Source organism: Astatotilapia calliptera, chromosome 13 (genome assembly GCF_964374335.1).
Source record: "Astatotilapia calliptera chromosome 13, fAstCal68.1, whole genome shotgun sequence".
Lineage (NCBI taxonomy): Eukaryota > Metazoa > Chordata > Actinopteri > Cichliformes > Cichlidae > Astatotilapia > Astatotilapia calliptera.
Window position 1 is genome coordinate 24,862,753 of NC_137434.1, and position 14,693 is coordinate 24,877,445.

Consider the following 14,693-nt stretch of genomic DNA (forward strand, 5'->3'; position numbering starts at 1 on the left):
CAGTGTCCATGTAATTTTTGACCATTAATATAGGCAATTAAGAAAGTAGATTCAATTATTACCACAATTCTATGGTTAAGTTCTAAAGGAAGAAGCCATTAATGCATGCACAACATGTCATTTCTTTTTAAGATAACAATTTATTAAACTTTCCACAACCAAGAGATAACACAAAATATTCTGAATGATAACAGACAGAAAAGTTTATGGCAGAGAAAAATGTGCATTTTAAAGTCTTTTAAGAGAAGAAAACAATTAGGTGAAAGTTGCCAAATGATCATAGATATAATCCAGCAAGCAAACCTTTCAATAACAGAAAATAAAGAACTAAAATGCACATTAAAAAGAAATAACACAGGTAGATTGAGACCTTGCTCCAGCCTGTGGAGAAAAGGATAAGAAAATGAACATTCTCATAACCATGTGAAATACAGTAATTTGACTGTTAATTCCTGTCAGAGTAAGGTGGAGGAACATGGCGGGAAAACTTACATGGAGAGCTCTGTATTAGAACCCCCAGTTTTGGCCGCGGTCTGTTCCACCATTTCTTCTCCCTCCTCCTCGCCCCTGTCCTCCCCTTGGATTGGACATTTCCTTCTCTTTCTTGTGCTTTTGATACCTTTCTGCCATAAGCAACAGCTCCTCTGGGATATCCTGCAAAAGGATTTGTTAAGACTATCAGTTTTTAGCTGGAGGGAATTTGGATGGAAGTCTTTGATAAGGTTCCTTATTACTCCGTATCAAAAGGCTCATTATGATGGGAATCCTCCTGTGTGTTGGAGAAACTGTGGACACCAACGAGCACATCACACCCATATTATGTGGGACTGTTCTTTGCTACGGACCTACTGGAAAGACATTCATGGTACATTACAAGGCATTTTTGACTGTACATTCCCTTTGGACATGAAGACAATCTTTTTTGGTTGTATACCGCAGAACTGGTCTAAAAATGATACATGTCTGTTAAGAGCTTTACTTGTTGCAAGTAAGAAAGGTATAACTAAGAAATGGTCCTTGCAAGATATACTGACCTTGTCATTATGGTGGGAAATTACGCTAGAGATTTATAGGATGGAGGAGGTAACAGCTTATGTCAATGACAGGGTGGGTTGGTTCCATTTGTGTTGGGATAAGTGGGTCCTATATGCCAATACCCATAAGCCGAATCTTCTTTTCAAAGCTTGAAACCACCAACCTAGCTAACTGGTCACTCCCGACTGTTTTTTCTTTTTTTTTTTCCCCTTCTCTTTTTTCTTTTTCTTTCATTTTGTTTTGTTTTTCCCTTGTAAATTGTGTTGATTAATGCCTGTAATCACCTTCGGGAAGTAATAGTTTAGAAATAAAGAATTAAAAAAAAAAAAAAAAAAAAAAAAAGACTATCAGTTTGTCAGCTGTATTATAATATAAGTACACATGCACAGAATTCTCAGGAATTATGTTACATTTTGAAGGAGAAAAAAAAAAGTCTACTCAATCAAAAGTGTATTTATGTCAACACAAAATATGTTTTTGCCAACCTGTCCTGCTCGCTCCATGATGGGAATTAGCTCAGGTGCCATTCTCCAGTTCTCTCTTGTCACCAGGGTCACAGCAGCACCTGAACGTCTGAAACGAAACATGCATCAACATCACAAGCTAGCACAAGCACAGCCTGGCAGTAAAGTCTGCATGCACACTCTCTTACCCTGCTCTGCCAGTGCGACCTACACGATGAACATATTCCTCGATGTTACGTGGGAAGTCAAAGTTGAAGACGTGTGTTACGTCATGGACATCCAACCCTCGAGATGCCAAATCTGTGGCCACGAGGATACGAACTCGACCTGGAAAAAGATACAACACTTAATCTGTCATAACTTCAATCCAACAGCCATTATTTGTGGTAGTCTTTAGTTTAAAATAAGACCACCAGCTACACACAAAAATGTGTTTCCATTTTCTCTGCTAGTGCCATGCAGACTATTTTTCAAAGCACTTTTCCCTTCACGTTACATACCGTTTTTAAAGTCCTTGAGAGCTTCTTCACGGTCACACTGTTCACGGTCACCATGGAGACTCTGCACAGCCAAACCTTGAAGGCACATATCACTGGACAGGTCATCAACTCTGATGTTGAACAAAAATGGAAACGAGCAAAACAAAGGACAAGCGATTAAAGTGGGTACCAATGCTGATGTGTGTTTATCCAAATGTAACAGTGGTGAACAGCCACAACTATGAACCAACTCCGCACTTACGCAAGCTTCTTGCCAACAAAGATGATTACTTTTTCCTCCGGTTGCATGTTTCTGATGAAGTCAAACAGATACGACTTTTTCTCCTCTTCGCGAACAATCAGCACTGTTTGCTGCACCGTGTTAACAGCCTGACAAGAATAGAAACACAGGAAGCATGTAAACAGAATCCAAACGGGCATACGCTATTTAGAACTTTAAAGTAAATAACATGTCTGCCAAGAATAAATGAACAAATTCTCAACTGTCAGACATGCAAAAGTCAGACAGAAACCATCTCTCCAGTATCCAGCTAACTTTTAGTTTTTAAGTCACTAAACAACCATGTGAAATACAGTAGTTTGATTGTTGTTAATTCATCCTTCTTACCTATCCTAGCTGTATTTATTTATACTCCAGAAAGAACCATGAGGTCCAGTTCAAAGCTAATGTTAACCATTCCACGGTCTAAACTTAAATCCTGTGGCAACAGAGGCTTCTCCATGGTAGGTCCCAGACTCTGGAATAGTCTGCCTCTAAATATTAGTGCTGTGCAAACCCTGGAACATTGTAAATCTTTACTGAGGATACATTTTTATGGACTGTCTTTAGCACATGTTGACCCAAGAATTTTGTTTTAACAGCCTTAGTCATTGTTGTTTTAGTTATTTGTATTGTATTATTCTTTCTTTTATATTTTTATTTCATCATTGTTGTGCATTTTACTTATTTCAATTGCATTTTAGTTTGTGAAGGATGAGCTGTTGTAAATGTGCCATATAAATAAACTTATACTTGACGACCTTATGGTGGGACAATATACAAAAAAAATAGTCAGGACATTTAAATCACTGATTGGATTCATTTCTACTTACAGCCAAGTCCAGGGTGCCCACATAAACCATCATGGGATTCTTTAGGTAGGATTTGGCCAGTCGTCTCACACCTGTGGGCCAAGTTGCACTGAAACATGAGAAATAACGGGCATAGAAAGGTTGTTTTAATTTCCATACATACATTATATTCTACAACTCTGGATGAACACCAACCAATACTTGATGGTTTTCATGTTTAAAGTCAACCATTTAAATGCACTTGTTCCTGAATTGGATGTGTTGTGTGTTCATGTGGTCAGTTTCATCATTAACTGATGGCAAATTGTTTATACCTGGTCATGACAGTCTGTCGATCTGGACGGATGTCCAGAAGAATCTTCATAATTTGGGGTTCAAAGCCCATATCTAACATACGGTCAGCCTCGTCCAGCACCTTTTTAAAAGAGCAGTTACTAAAGACAGCGCATCTCGTTTTCACCACACACACACAACATGAGTACGCCAAATATACAAAATAAAACCCACCTACTATGCACCATGTGTCAGCAGCCAGTAGATTACATGTTTACAAGCCTCAAGTATACAAGTATAATTTTCTGGGCCCAAAAAAAGCCTGGTTGATTATGGTGTAAACCAGCGGTCCCCAAGCTTTTTTGCGCCACGGACCGGTTTATGCCCGACAATATTTTCACAGACCGGCCTTTAAGGTGTCGCGGATAAATACAACAAAATAAAACTAATACCAGTACTGAAAAAAAGAAGATTTATTCATAACACACGTGAAAAGACCCAGGAAAACTGACTTGACGATAAAAAAATAATGCTAAAAACCGATAAAAACCCTGAAAACCATACATTTCACCCCTGAGCCTCAACTCTCGTGGCCCGGTACCGGTCCGAGGCCCGGGGGTTGGGGACCAATGGTGTACACTGCTAGTTTAATCTATAAGACTATGGCACAAATTACTAGAAACTTATACATTATAATATAAATCCATCCATTGTACGTGCAAGTATGCCTACTAGAAAGGGATACTTTAAGTCTATGAGAAATCAAATTTCACAAACAACAGTTTATCTGCATACAGACAGCTCTGATTTTACCTTCTTCTTAATTTGATAATCCTTTCGCTGGCTGCAGATTAGAAAAGTTAAAACACATTGGTAATTTTAGATTTAGTTTTAGATGTGGATCCTTGCTATGACCTGCGCAGATATTTCTACACCTATTGTTTACGCATTTAATTAGGCTTCCTGTCAAATGCTACAAGAACACTTTCATGGGCTTTTTTTCTACACTGTGGACCAACACAAGCTTTGAGGAAAGCAAACATGCATAGACATAAAGAGCTGACCAAGTAGGTTATGGAGCGGAGGTTGATGAGCTCATTCATCTGTAGGTCATTGAGGCGGCCGGGTGTAGCAATCACGATGTCCACGCCATCCCTCACTAGGTTGATCTGGCCTCTCCTATCACCTCCACCATAGATACAGATACTGAGAGAGATGCAGAAGGAACAGTCGTTATCATGCCCTCTCTACATCACATGATCATTGATTTTAATTTATTTTTAGTGACTTATGACCTTTTGTAACCCTTATAGCGGTACTTGTTGCACTCTGCTTCAATCTGCAGGGCCAGCTCTCTGGTAGGAGTTAGCACTAACATGCCTGGACCATCCCGCTCAGCTCTAGGTCTACTCAAAGGACAAAAAGATAAAGATTTAATAGAGGAAGAGGCAAAATTATTGTAGGTATCCTCTTCTGAAAGGAATTGAACAAAACAGCGCTATCTATTATTTGAGAACGTGGCGCCAGTTACACTCAGATTGTGCTAAAAATAAGGTTTTTCTACACTCACACAGGCTGCCCATCCATGTGGATGAACCCCGGCAGCAGGTAGGCCAGTGTTTTCCCTGTTCCAGTCTGAGCGATGGCTATCAGGTCCTCGCCACTCAGTAGCACTGGCCACGCTTGAGACTGAAGAAATATTAAAAACTATATTTTAAAAAGTCATCATCATATATAACTCCACATCTGGTATAAGACTAACTTTAATGTTAGCATGTGAGAAATAAAATAAATAAATAAAGATTACCCAAAATCTTTTATATGGAGACTATGCAAGAACAAAAACAACATTTTTTATGATATATATAAAAAAAAATGATACGTTTTAAAATATGTGTTTAGGTTAGTCGCATGTTAGAAACCTCCTGTTGAAGAGACAGAAACTGTTTATTCTGCAACTGAAAAAAACTCCAAGAACATATTGAAGCAAGTATGTATTTGTCATTACTGCAACATCATGTCAGCAGGCTTGTGCTTACATTGTTGTGCAGTGTGGAGCTATAAATAGTGATTCATTGTACAGAACTGGTTGTTCCACTACATGTAATATTGCTTTCAATCTGACCAGATTCCTACTGTGAAATGAAAGTTAAATCTGGAAATGAAAGTTAAACTTTGAAAGAGAGATGGTGTTTCATTTCCCTATGCAGCATACCATCATGAATTCTGATGTGACCCAAGTATGAAAAGAAAGTACTCCATGGCGTAGGTTCAGTGTGAAGGGCGGGAAATGTTTTATTACTGTTAATAAAATTATTTATAGCTCATCTTGCCCAGTGCTTAGGGTAAGATTGAGTTTCTGTCTGTGCCACTGCAAGGACTTTACCCTGATACTGTAAATAAAATTAAACTGAATCACCTGTGGTGGATGAGAACAGATAACGAAATCAGTCTCTAGTGCATTCTGTGTTTATCCTTTTATTAAACGGTTACTGGCTCAGTGGCTTGCTCTCTATTTCTGCTGCCATCCCAACTACTTGCTCATTTCCATTCTCTACATCTTCCGTTGTAATAAAAATGAAATCCAGCATGACAGAGCTCACTGTAATTACATTTTGCTTATTTTATTGCGGTATACTCTTTGTTGCTTTCGTTCTGCTACGTGTACCCGAGATGTGGTAATACACAAATTTCCCCATGTTTGGATAATTTAAATCTTATCATACATTAGGTGCTCAGTCACTGAAGGATGCTTCAGGCATGTGAGAAGCAGGGTAATGTCAAAACCTCTCATTATTTATGTTTACTTTGAACAGTTTCTTTAAATTTTGATTAAAAACCCAAATATTGTCTGTTCCAAAACAAGTAACAACCTACACGGGATGCTCTAGTCACCACTGGTTGATTTTACAAATGCAGATTTAACTTTTTTCAATTAAAGATATTTGTGACCTTGAAACAACAAGCTAAACATTTCTGAGGGCCTCCGGATGTCTGGAGTTTTGATCTCCTCCATACCTGCTTCATGCCCTGGAGGACGGGGCTATGGCGGCCCACACCCTCTAACAGGTCATTACATGTAGGAATCTTTTAAAAACAAGCGCGTCCATGCTCACAGGTGTACACACGGGTGCTCACACACACACACACACACAAACTACACCCTTTTTGGATCCTACCTTAAAGCACACTGTGCGCTGTCGATCTTACGTGCTGCACAATAATGTTTTACATTTAGTATTTACTGTTATATTGCCATAGATCATCATGATGTTGTTTATTCTATTGCTCTAGTCTTCTTCTGCTTGTTTTCTTTTTTTCTCAACAGGTGATCCAGGAAAAGAGGGGGAAAAAAAAAAAAAGGGGGTGATGAAGCAGATTTTCATTGTCTTTTCTCTCTCTCTTTTCTCCTTTTTCTTTCCCTCTCCTTCTGTTAACTTTCTTCTGAACTTTTCTTCTTGTTTTTCTTTCCCGTCCCGAGTCCAGTCTGGCCTGATTACAATAACTTAGAATAAAAATAACTAATAAAGATCAAATAAACTATGACAATCAAGTGGGCCAGTATAGCAAAAGGCCCACTTGGGAAAGTAAATCTGTTGGGCATTTTTCTTGGCCTTCAGACAATAATTCTGATTGCTACAGTGCCAGACAGGACACACACACACACACACAAAAAAAAAAAAAAAAAAGCATACAGCTTTAAGTGTTTAAGGTATGTGCTAACTAAAAGCAAAGACAAGATGATAGTTTATTAAATTTTTAATGAAATTTGCAGATTGTTTCAGTGGAGTTTAATAAACTCAGTCCTCTGCTCCTTGCTCGCTCAAATATAACAGTACACTGGAGTAAATTCTCTAACATCTCACACTTCTGTTTAATCAGTTTTCGGTTTGACGTTTATTCAGCTGTGTAAAAACTATAACTTTAATCTGAGCCAAACCAATTTACTCATTTTTAAGTTATCCGAGTGACTTATATATCATGTTTAACCTGAGTAGCGAAAGACTGCGGGGTCTGTGTTCGCTGTTCTTTCCGGCTCTAGTGAGCCTTGACCTCCCGGTCAGCTTGTCTCCGAAAATGTCGGAGGACTTTTGCAAATATGCGATGTCTTGATAGATTGAACAGACATTTGAAGTAAACACAACTACATTCTCGCCTGAAAATATCTTAAGTTTATTTTGTGACGCAGAAAGGGTAATATTAAAACTAAGTAGCTGCCGCCATTGCTGGAAACTGGAATTGGCTGAGCTGCGTTAATTCTGGGATGAGCTGGGCCACAAAGGATACACCCGACCAGTCTTTGAAATCTGGGGAAAAGTAGGACGCATTTGCCATTTTGAAGAGTCTTTGAATTTGGACAGCCTTCATCACATCGCTGTCACGTAATCGCCCTTTTAATGTGGCCTACGAAGGATGCAGCCCCTGAATTTGGACACAGCTACGATACCGGAGACTGCTTCTTCTTTGGCGTTTAAGGTCAGCTGCCATCCTTGTACATGCATTGCTGCCATCTTCTGTTTCAGTCTTAAATCCTACTATCCTACTGGGGCGATCGTGGCTCAAGAGTTGGCAGTTCGGCTCGGACAGTCTTGGTCGTTGTGTCCTTGGGCAAGACACTTCACCCGTTGCCTACTGGTGGTGGTCAGAGGGCCCGGTGGCGCCAGTGTCCGGCAGCCTCGTCTCTGTCAGTGTGCCCCAGGGTGGCTTTGGCTACAATGTAGCTTGCCATCACCAGTGTGTGAATGTGTGTGTGAATGGGTGAATGACTGAATGTAAGTGTAAAGCGCTTTGGGGTCCTTAGGGACTAAGTAAAGTGCTATACAAATACAGGCCATTTACCATTTACTTATTCCTGCGTCTTTCAGGATCTTAGAAAGCTTCAAACGATGCGTCGACTATTAAATTAGTCGTCAACGATTTTGATAGTTGACTAATCGTGGCAGCCCTGTTATATAGCAACTTCAGTTAGTGAGAAACTGGAAGTAAAACTTAGAATTACGTTTAACACAGTGAAAACCTTTAAAAATGAAAAGATTAGATCAAGGAACTCAATGAAAGTTGTATTGTGTGTGTGCGGAGAGAAAAAATGCAATTAGGGTTTTTTTCCCCCCCCTTCTTAAAAAAAATAAAAAGAAAAGAAAACTACACATGATGCCACCTACAACCGATTTTCAGTTCTGCTTCTTGGAAAGACTACAACAGTTACTGGCTCAGTTCCAAGAATTTATAATAAAATAGGCTGAGTTCCTGTTAAAGCTGACACTAAAGTCAAACACTGGATTTACCCACAGCAGAAACAGGGCATGTCACTACAGGTGCATATGTCATTGCAACACACACACTAACAGATTTGAAAGTTTTTGTTCCCAAACCCACCTACAACACATTTACACAACATATAAGGTAAAGAATCTCCCTGTTTTACCAAGAAACATTTTACACATAAAACAAACTAAAATATTTGGTTTTACACACATCTGAGAATTCCAACAGAGAGATTTGTGCTAATTCAGATTCATCTGATTTGGCACAGTCAAAATATTTATCATTACAACTTATTAATAAGTTTATAAGTTTAAATATGGTTAAACTCATAAAAAACAAACAAACAAAAACAAAAACTGCTATGGTGCCACGATCATACCTGGATGGGGGTTGGTTTGGTGAAGCCAACCCGGTCAATGTTTTCCATGATCTCTGGATAAAGCTCAAAGGCCTCAAGAAATGTGCGACAGGGATTGGGAATTTGCCGTTTCTCTTCTTCCTCGTTCAGGTCATCCACAAAGATATTGTTGTTCTCCTTCCTGAGGAAAAGGTGTAAACAAACATGAAAACAGATTCAAAGTACCAAGTACCATGCTAAACGCAGATGAATACCATGTGTTTGGTTCCAGGTTAAATATCAGAAACATGACAATAAATTGAATAACTGTGTATTTTTTTCCATCCTCTTTTAAAAGGTGATCAATTGTCAGTGTCAAATTTATGCCATTAGATAAAAAGCACATACAAAAATAAAAGCACAGACATTAAGGGGAAGGTGCTCCAAATTCAAAATGTACCAAATATAAAAACGCCAAGAAAGTCAGAGTGGGAGACTCCACTCAATCAAGGGCAGACTTTAGAAAGAGAATGATCACAGGCACAACCCATAAAGCCAGAGAGCAGAGTTCTAAAAAGTAGTTATTTAGATAAACCCACCACATACCCTTCTTGCTGAGGAAAAACAGTCCAACAAAAGTAATGTTACAGCAGTTTTTGGATGAAAAATCCAACCACTCGGAGACTGTCCGTCTGTATTTGAACTAGGGATGTGCGCGAGTAGTCAACTAATTGTTGCTAATGTCACCAGTGGCTACCAGACGTACTAGTCGTTTAATGTAACTGTCAACATTTTAATTGATGCCCAAATGCTGGTAAATTGTTGAGTCTTAAATTTTATGGAGCCACCTGCCACCAGGTGGAGCACTGTTGTTGAGAAATGCCACAGCTCTGTTAATCTCTGGGCCTTGCTCATGAGTGAGCGGAGCCGGGGATCAGAGGGATTGGTGCTGACCAGATGGCTTCAGTGATGCAAACGCTGTCTGTTACGGTGAAGAGAAACCTAAGTGTAAAAGCAAAGCTCTCGATTTGCTGGTCGATCTACCCTACCTACCCTCACCTATGGTCACGAGCTCTGGGTATTGACCAGAAGAACCGAAAGAATGAGATCATGGATACAAGCAGCAGAAATGAGCTTTGTTCTCAAGTTACGGCATTCATAAGATTTTCAGAAAACCTAACCTCTGACCTTAAGGTCAAGGTCACTGAGATACTCAAGATTTTAGTAGAAAGACTTCTGCTATAAATTGAGTTATCACATTCACAAACTTAAGGTATTGTTGTCAGCATGGTAACCTAAGTCTTTTATGGCTGGTGTTATAACATCACGAAAAGCACAGAGGAGATCTTCCTTTCTGAACTGGCTTAAATTTTGTTTATACATGTAAAACCCTGTCATATGGAAGTACATGGGCATATGACCAAGAACCACTAAGATTTACCTCCATTCACCAACTTCCTCTGCTGTAAGCACGGCCACACTCGGTGCCTCAGTGTAAAACTTCTTTTTGATAGGTGGGATGTCTGAAGAAAGCAAAAATATCACAAAATAAGTTTAGCTTTGGATAATTATATTTGCAAATTTATGTTTACATATTTGAGGGTAACTTAGCATTAATAAACTGTACGATTTTAGCCATTTTATAGGTATGGCACATGTGCATGGGGTTCACAATTTCCATCCCCAACACCAAAAAAAACAAAAGTCTTTAACTTTAGCGCACGGTTTAATTTCTAATCAATTATCCTACAATAATGCCAAATTAAGCTATATCAATAGCTAAATAGTTTTGAATAAGAAGTCATGTGCCCTTTTGACAAATATGATCACTTACCCTTCCACTTGAGCTCCTTATACTTCTCCTTGTTCTCCCGGATGGCGTCCCAGTCTATGGATGGACGGTCCTGGACAACATTTGCAGCCTGCAATTCAGCAGTAGACCAGACAGAGCCATTCTTTTCCCCTCCACATCTTCCTCCATACTCTTGTCCTCTGCGAGAACCTGAGAAGAAAATCCATATTTTCATAGTCATTCACTAAGAATCAAAAATTCATATCATTCATTTCAAACAGTTAACAGATCATCTGCAGAGGATTGGCTTATTTGGAAAGTTTCAGTCAGGTTTCAGAGCCCATCACAGCACAGAAACAGCTTTAGTGAAAGTTACAAGTGATCTTCTTATGGCCTCTGACAGTGGACTCATCTCTGTGCTTGTCCTGCTAGACCTCAGTGCAGCGTTCGTTACTGTTGACCATAATATTATATTAGAACGATTAGAGCACGCTGCAGGTATTACAGGTCTAATAGATGCCAATTTGTTCATCTAAATGGAGTCCTCTTCGCACACTAAGGTTAATTATGGAGTTCCACAGGGTTCAGTGCTAGGACCAATTCTGTTTACATTATAAATGCTTCCCTTAGGCAGTATCATCAGAAGACATAGCAAACATTTTCACTTTACATTTTATCCATGAAGCCAGATAACACACCTCAAATAGTTCAACTGCAGGAATGTCTTAAAGACATATAGACCTGAATGGCCTCTAATTTTCTGCTTTTAAATTCAGATAAAACTGAGGTTATTGTACTCAGCCCTGAAAATCTTAGAGATATGGTATCTAACCAAATTCTTACTCTGGATGGCATTAACTTGGCCTCCAGTAACACTGTGAGGAAGCTTGGAGTCAAGCCAGAGGTTTCTTCCTGTTAAAAGGGAGTTTTCCTTCCCGATGTCACCAAAGTGCTTGCTCATAGGGGGTCATATGATTTTTTGTATGTAGTATTGTAGGGTATACCTTACAATGTAAAGCGCCTGTTAGGTGACTGTTGTTGTGATTTGGCGCTGTATAAATAAAACTGAATTGAATTGAATGCAGTGCAGTAATGAAATGTGATACAACTGCGTATCAGCAAAAGTCAGAACCTTATGTAGCAATCTATGGGACAAAAGCTCAGGTATACATAACATCTTGCTTCAACTGACACAGGCTTCTTATTTAGGTACAACTCTCACTATGAGCAAAATAAAGGTGGAATTAAATGCTGTGAAGGAGATATTCAGATTTATGTTAATCTCAGAAATATAAAGGTTGGGTCAGACAGAAAGCAAAACAAATTCTTGTCCACTGTATTAACTTAAAATGGCTCTAATTTACAATAAAAAAAAGTATATTATGTAGTATTTGTACTAAAAACAATTTCCTTTTTTGGTGAATTAAAAAAAATGTTAGTGGAAAAAATATTAACCAAGAATCCCAAGGAAAATTGTTTTGAAAACATCATCATTTTCTAAAAGAAAAGAAATTCAAATAAATAAATTTCACACCATTACAATATTGGGAGTTGCCCTCTGCCACCAAGTCTTCGATCATCTCTTTGGCCTTCTGCTGTGCTGCAGTGGACCCAAAAATGACTACCTCACCTTCATAACCTCCCTTGTTTATCTGAAAACACAAACAGAATAGTAACAAAGACGGTATAAGGATAAAATCTTACATATTTCCTGTGCACTGAATTAGTTCTGATATTCACATTTTTAGTAAATTTGGCTGCGGGATTTTAAACTTCTCACTCGTTCTAAAAATACTACCATTTTGACTCATCTTCCCAATAAGTTTTCAATATATTTTGTGTTCAAGCCTTTTAGAAACAGAGCTAAAAACTATATCTTTTATCATTTACAGTCAGTACCAGAAGTTACCATTGGATAGCAACTTTGATGGTTTGATGGCATTTTAAACTTCATGCACTCAGATTATAAGTGTTTCTAACACTTATAATCTAGCATCTATAATCTGAGATTTGAAAATACACATGGGGGACAAAATATTAAGAACATTTTAAAATATATTGCAGTTCTGAACACCACACACACACACACACACACACACACACACACACACACACACCATAATACAATTTTTAAGACCACTTTACCGATATTTGGCAATTTAAAATGCCTTTCCCCACCTTTCAGAGCCATGACATATTTCCCTGAATATCATTCATCTTCTTGTTTACACTCTGCTTGAATCAGCTGGTTGTTGATCATTACTAACAGAGAAGATAAACAGTACCCTCTGGTGGACAAACTATGAAACATCACTGATAACATGGTTGAAGGGCATTTCTCCTGTCTTTTCTAAAATGTTTTGATTTACTGGTTTTCATAATGCAGATAGCAACAGACTGGTAAATAGCCAATATCAGCTGATACTATCAATGGAAATCTAAATCTTTTAGGCATGTAACCTAAATAATAAAGTAGAATGATCATTTTTTAAGTTAAAAATGAGCAAAAAAATGTACACGTTTTCCCAATTTATGGCAGAACTTTATTGGATTTTAAAGGTATGGGCCCACCACACACAAACTGGTAGGTGGAAGTTGGCAACTACAATATTCCCTCAGTCTGCTTTCTTGTTCCTTCCCCAAGCCAGGTAAACCCATTTAAAGAAAACCTCAGGAAAAGGTTGACAAATCTATATTTCAGCAGTTCACTCTGAGCATGCTGACATTTTGCTCAAGCTTATGCCGAATTTGAGCTTGTTAGCGAACATGTTGAGAATAGGCTGGTAAACCTGAGATTGGCCCAATTTTTTACATAAGTTTTGAGTGTGTGCTTTGCTTCTTACTTCGGGTGTTCAGTTTTAGAAGGGAGTTTGATTTAGCGCCACAAAGGAATTTCTTAGGAAATAGGAAAGAGGAAACGCATTGTTGCCCAGGCACAGCATTGTTTGCCCTAACACCTCTCCCAACACACAAGCACCCAAGAACCCAAACGTGATACAATGAATTCATAAGAATTGGAAAAGGGGAGGGGACAGAGTGGAAAGGGAATGAAGGGAAAAGATAAGTTAATGAGAATCCATTCAAGGCTCAAAATTGTGTTTGTCATCAGGGCATTATCAAGTCCAAGTTAAATAACCATATCTAAACAAATTAAAAGTTCAAGCAGTTTTTGTTTTTCGCTTCTAAACTGTGATTTCCCATGATTTGTTGTACTAGTTTAACACAACATCACCAACTTGCCTTAATTCTTGCGCCAGATTTCTCTTGAAGTTCACGGATTGTGGCTCCTCCACGACCTTTTAACAGAATAAAATGTGTTTTAGAGTCTAAACCTGCAGAACCTCCAGGGTATAGGCCAACCTCATCACCTACACAGCTTCTTCGCGCGGACCCATCAAATCTAAGCTAACGCTAACAACACAACTAAATGCAGCTTTGCTAAGACTGTGAAAGACTTGTTACTGTAAATTTCATCTCCGCATTAATTCTGACAGCGTACCTATTACTCTTCCAATTGAAGTAGTTTCCACTGTGATAGTCAGAGGCCGGGAAGACTCTTCTTTGCTAAACGTCGTCTGTCGTCCGGGGTCTCCACGATCACTTCCACCTCCCCACTTGTTGACCTCGGGACCCGGGCCGCTACGATTAGCTCTCCTCTCCCTTGGGGCTCCAAATTTGGTTCCATTTTTCACACCGAAAACAACATTTTCCCTTTGACGGTCATTACATGAAAATTTCCAATCGGCCGAAGCCGGTTTTGTAGCAGGTTTGTAGATAGCAACTCCGTCCTGGTCGTACTCATCCTCCCAATCAGACATTTTAAGCTTGGCTACCCAACAGCTACCTACGCACTACTTCAGTAAGCGCAATTAACGGTCGAACAGTGAATTCGCGGACGGCGCCGCGTTAACGTCCTTCCCGAAAAGTTAGTTTTTCTAAAACTTTTTCATAAATTT

At 38.9% G+C, this 14,693-nt stretch overlaps 1 protein-coding gene across 1 annotated transcript; it reads right to left on the bottom strand.

Moving 5' to 3' along the window:
- Window positions 1–120: 120 nt before the first annotated feature.
- On the bottom strand, window positions 121–14,625 carry ddx43 (DEAD (Asp-Glu-Ala-Asp) box polypeptide 43). Its single transcript, XM_026189476.2, has 17 exons — window positions 14,237–14,625; window positions 13,978–14,033; window positions 12,272–12,389; window positions 10,780–10,947; window positions 10,387–10,468; window positions 8,988–9,147; window positions 4,914–5,032; window positions 4,639–4,749; window positions 4,408–4,549; window positions 3,385–3,485; window positions 3,092–3,179; window positions 2,241–2,368; window positions 2,000–2,109; window positions 1,688–1,826; window positions 1,521–1,608; window positions 493–654; window positions 121–381 (listed from the first exon to the last, which is right to left on the bottom strand). Exons 1-16 carry the CDS (start codon window positions 14,553–14,555, stop codon window positions 508–510), a joined length of 2,076 nt encoding a protein of 691 aa, XP_026045261.1. The 5' UTR covers window positions 14,556–14,625; the 3' UTR covers window positions 121–381; window positions 493–507.
- Window positions 14,626–14,693: the final 68 nt, after the last annotated feature.

Coding starts and splice junctions, on each gene's coding strand:
- ddx43 (XM_026189476.2), bottom strand. CDS start 14,555: ATGTCTGATTGGGAGGATGAGTACGACCAGGACGGAGTTGCTATCTAC. Junction 10,469..10,779: donor TAAGGAGCTCAAGTGGAAGG/GTAAGTGATCAT, acceptor TGCTTTCTTCAG/ACATCCCACCTATCAAAAAG. Junction 3,180..3,384: donor CGACAGACTGTCATGACCAG/GTATAAACAATT, acceptor CTCATGTTTCAG/TGCAACTTGGCCCACAGGTG.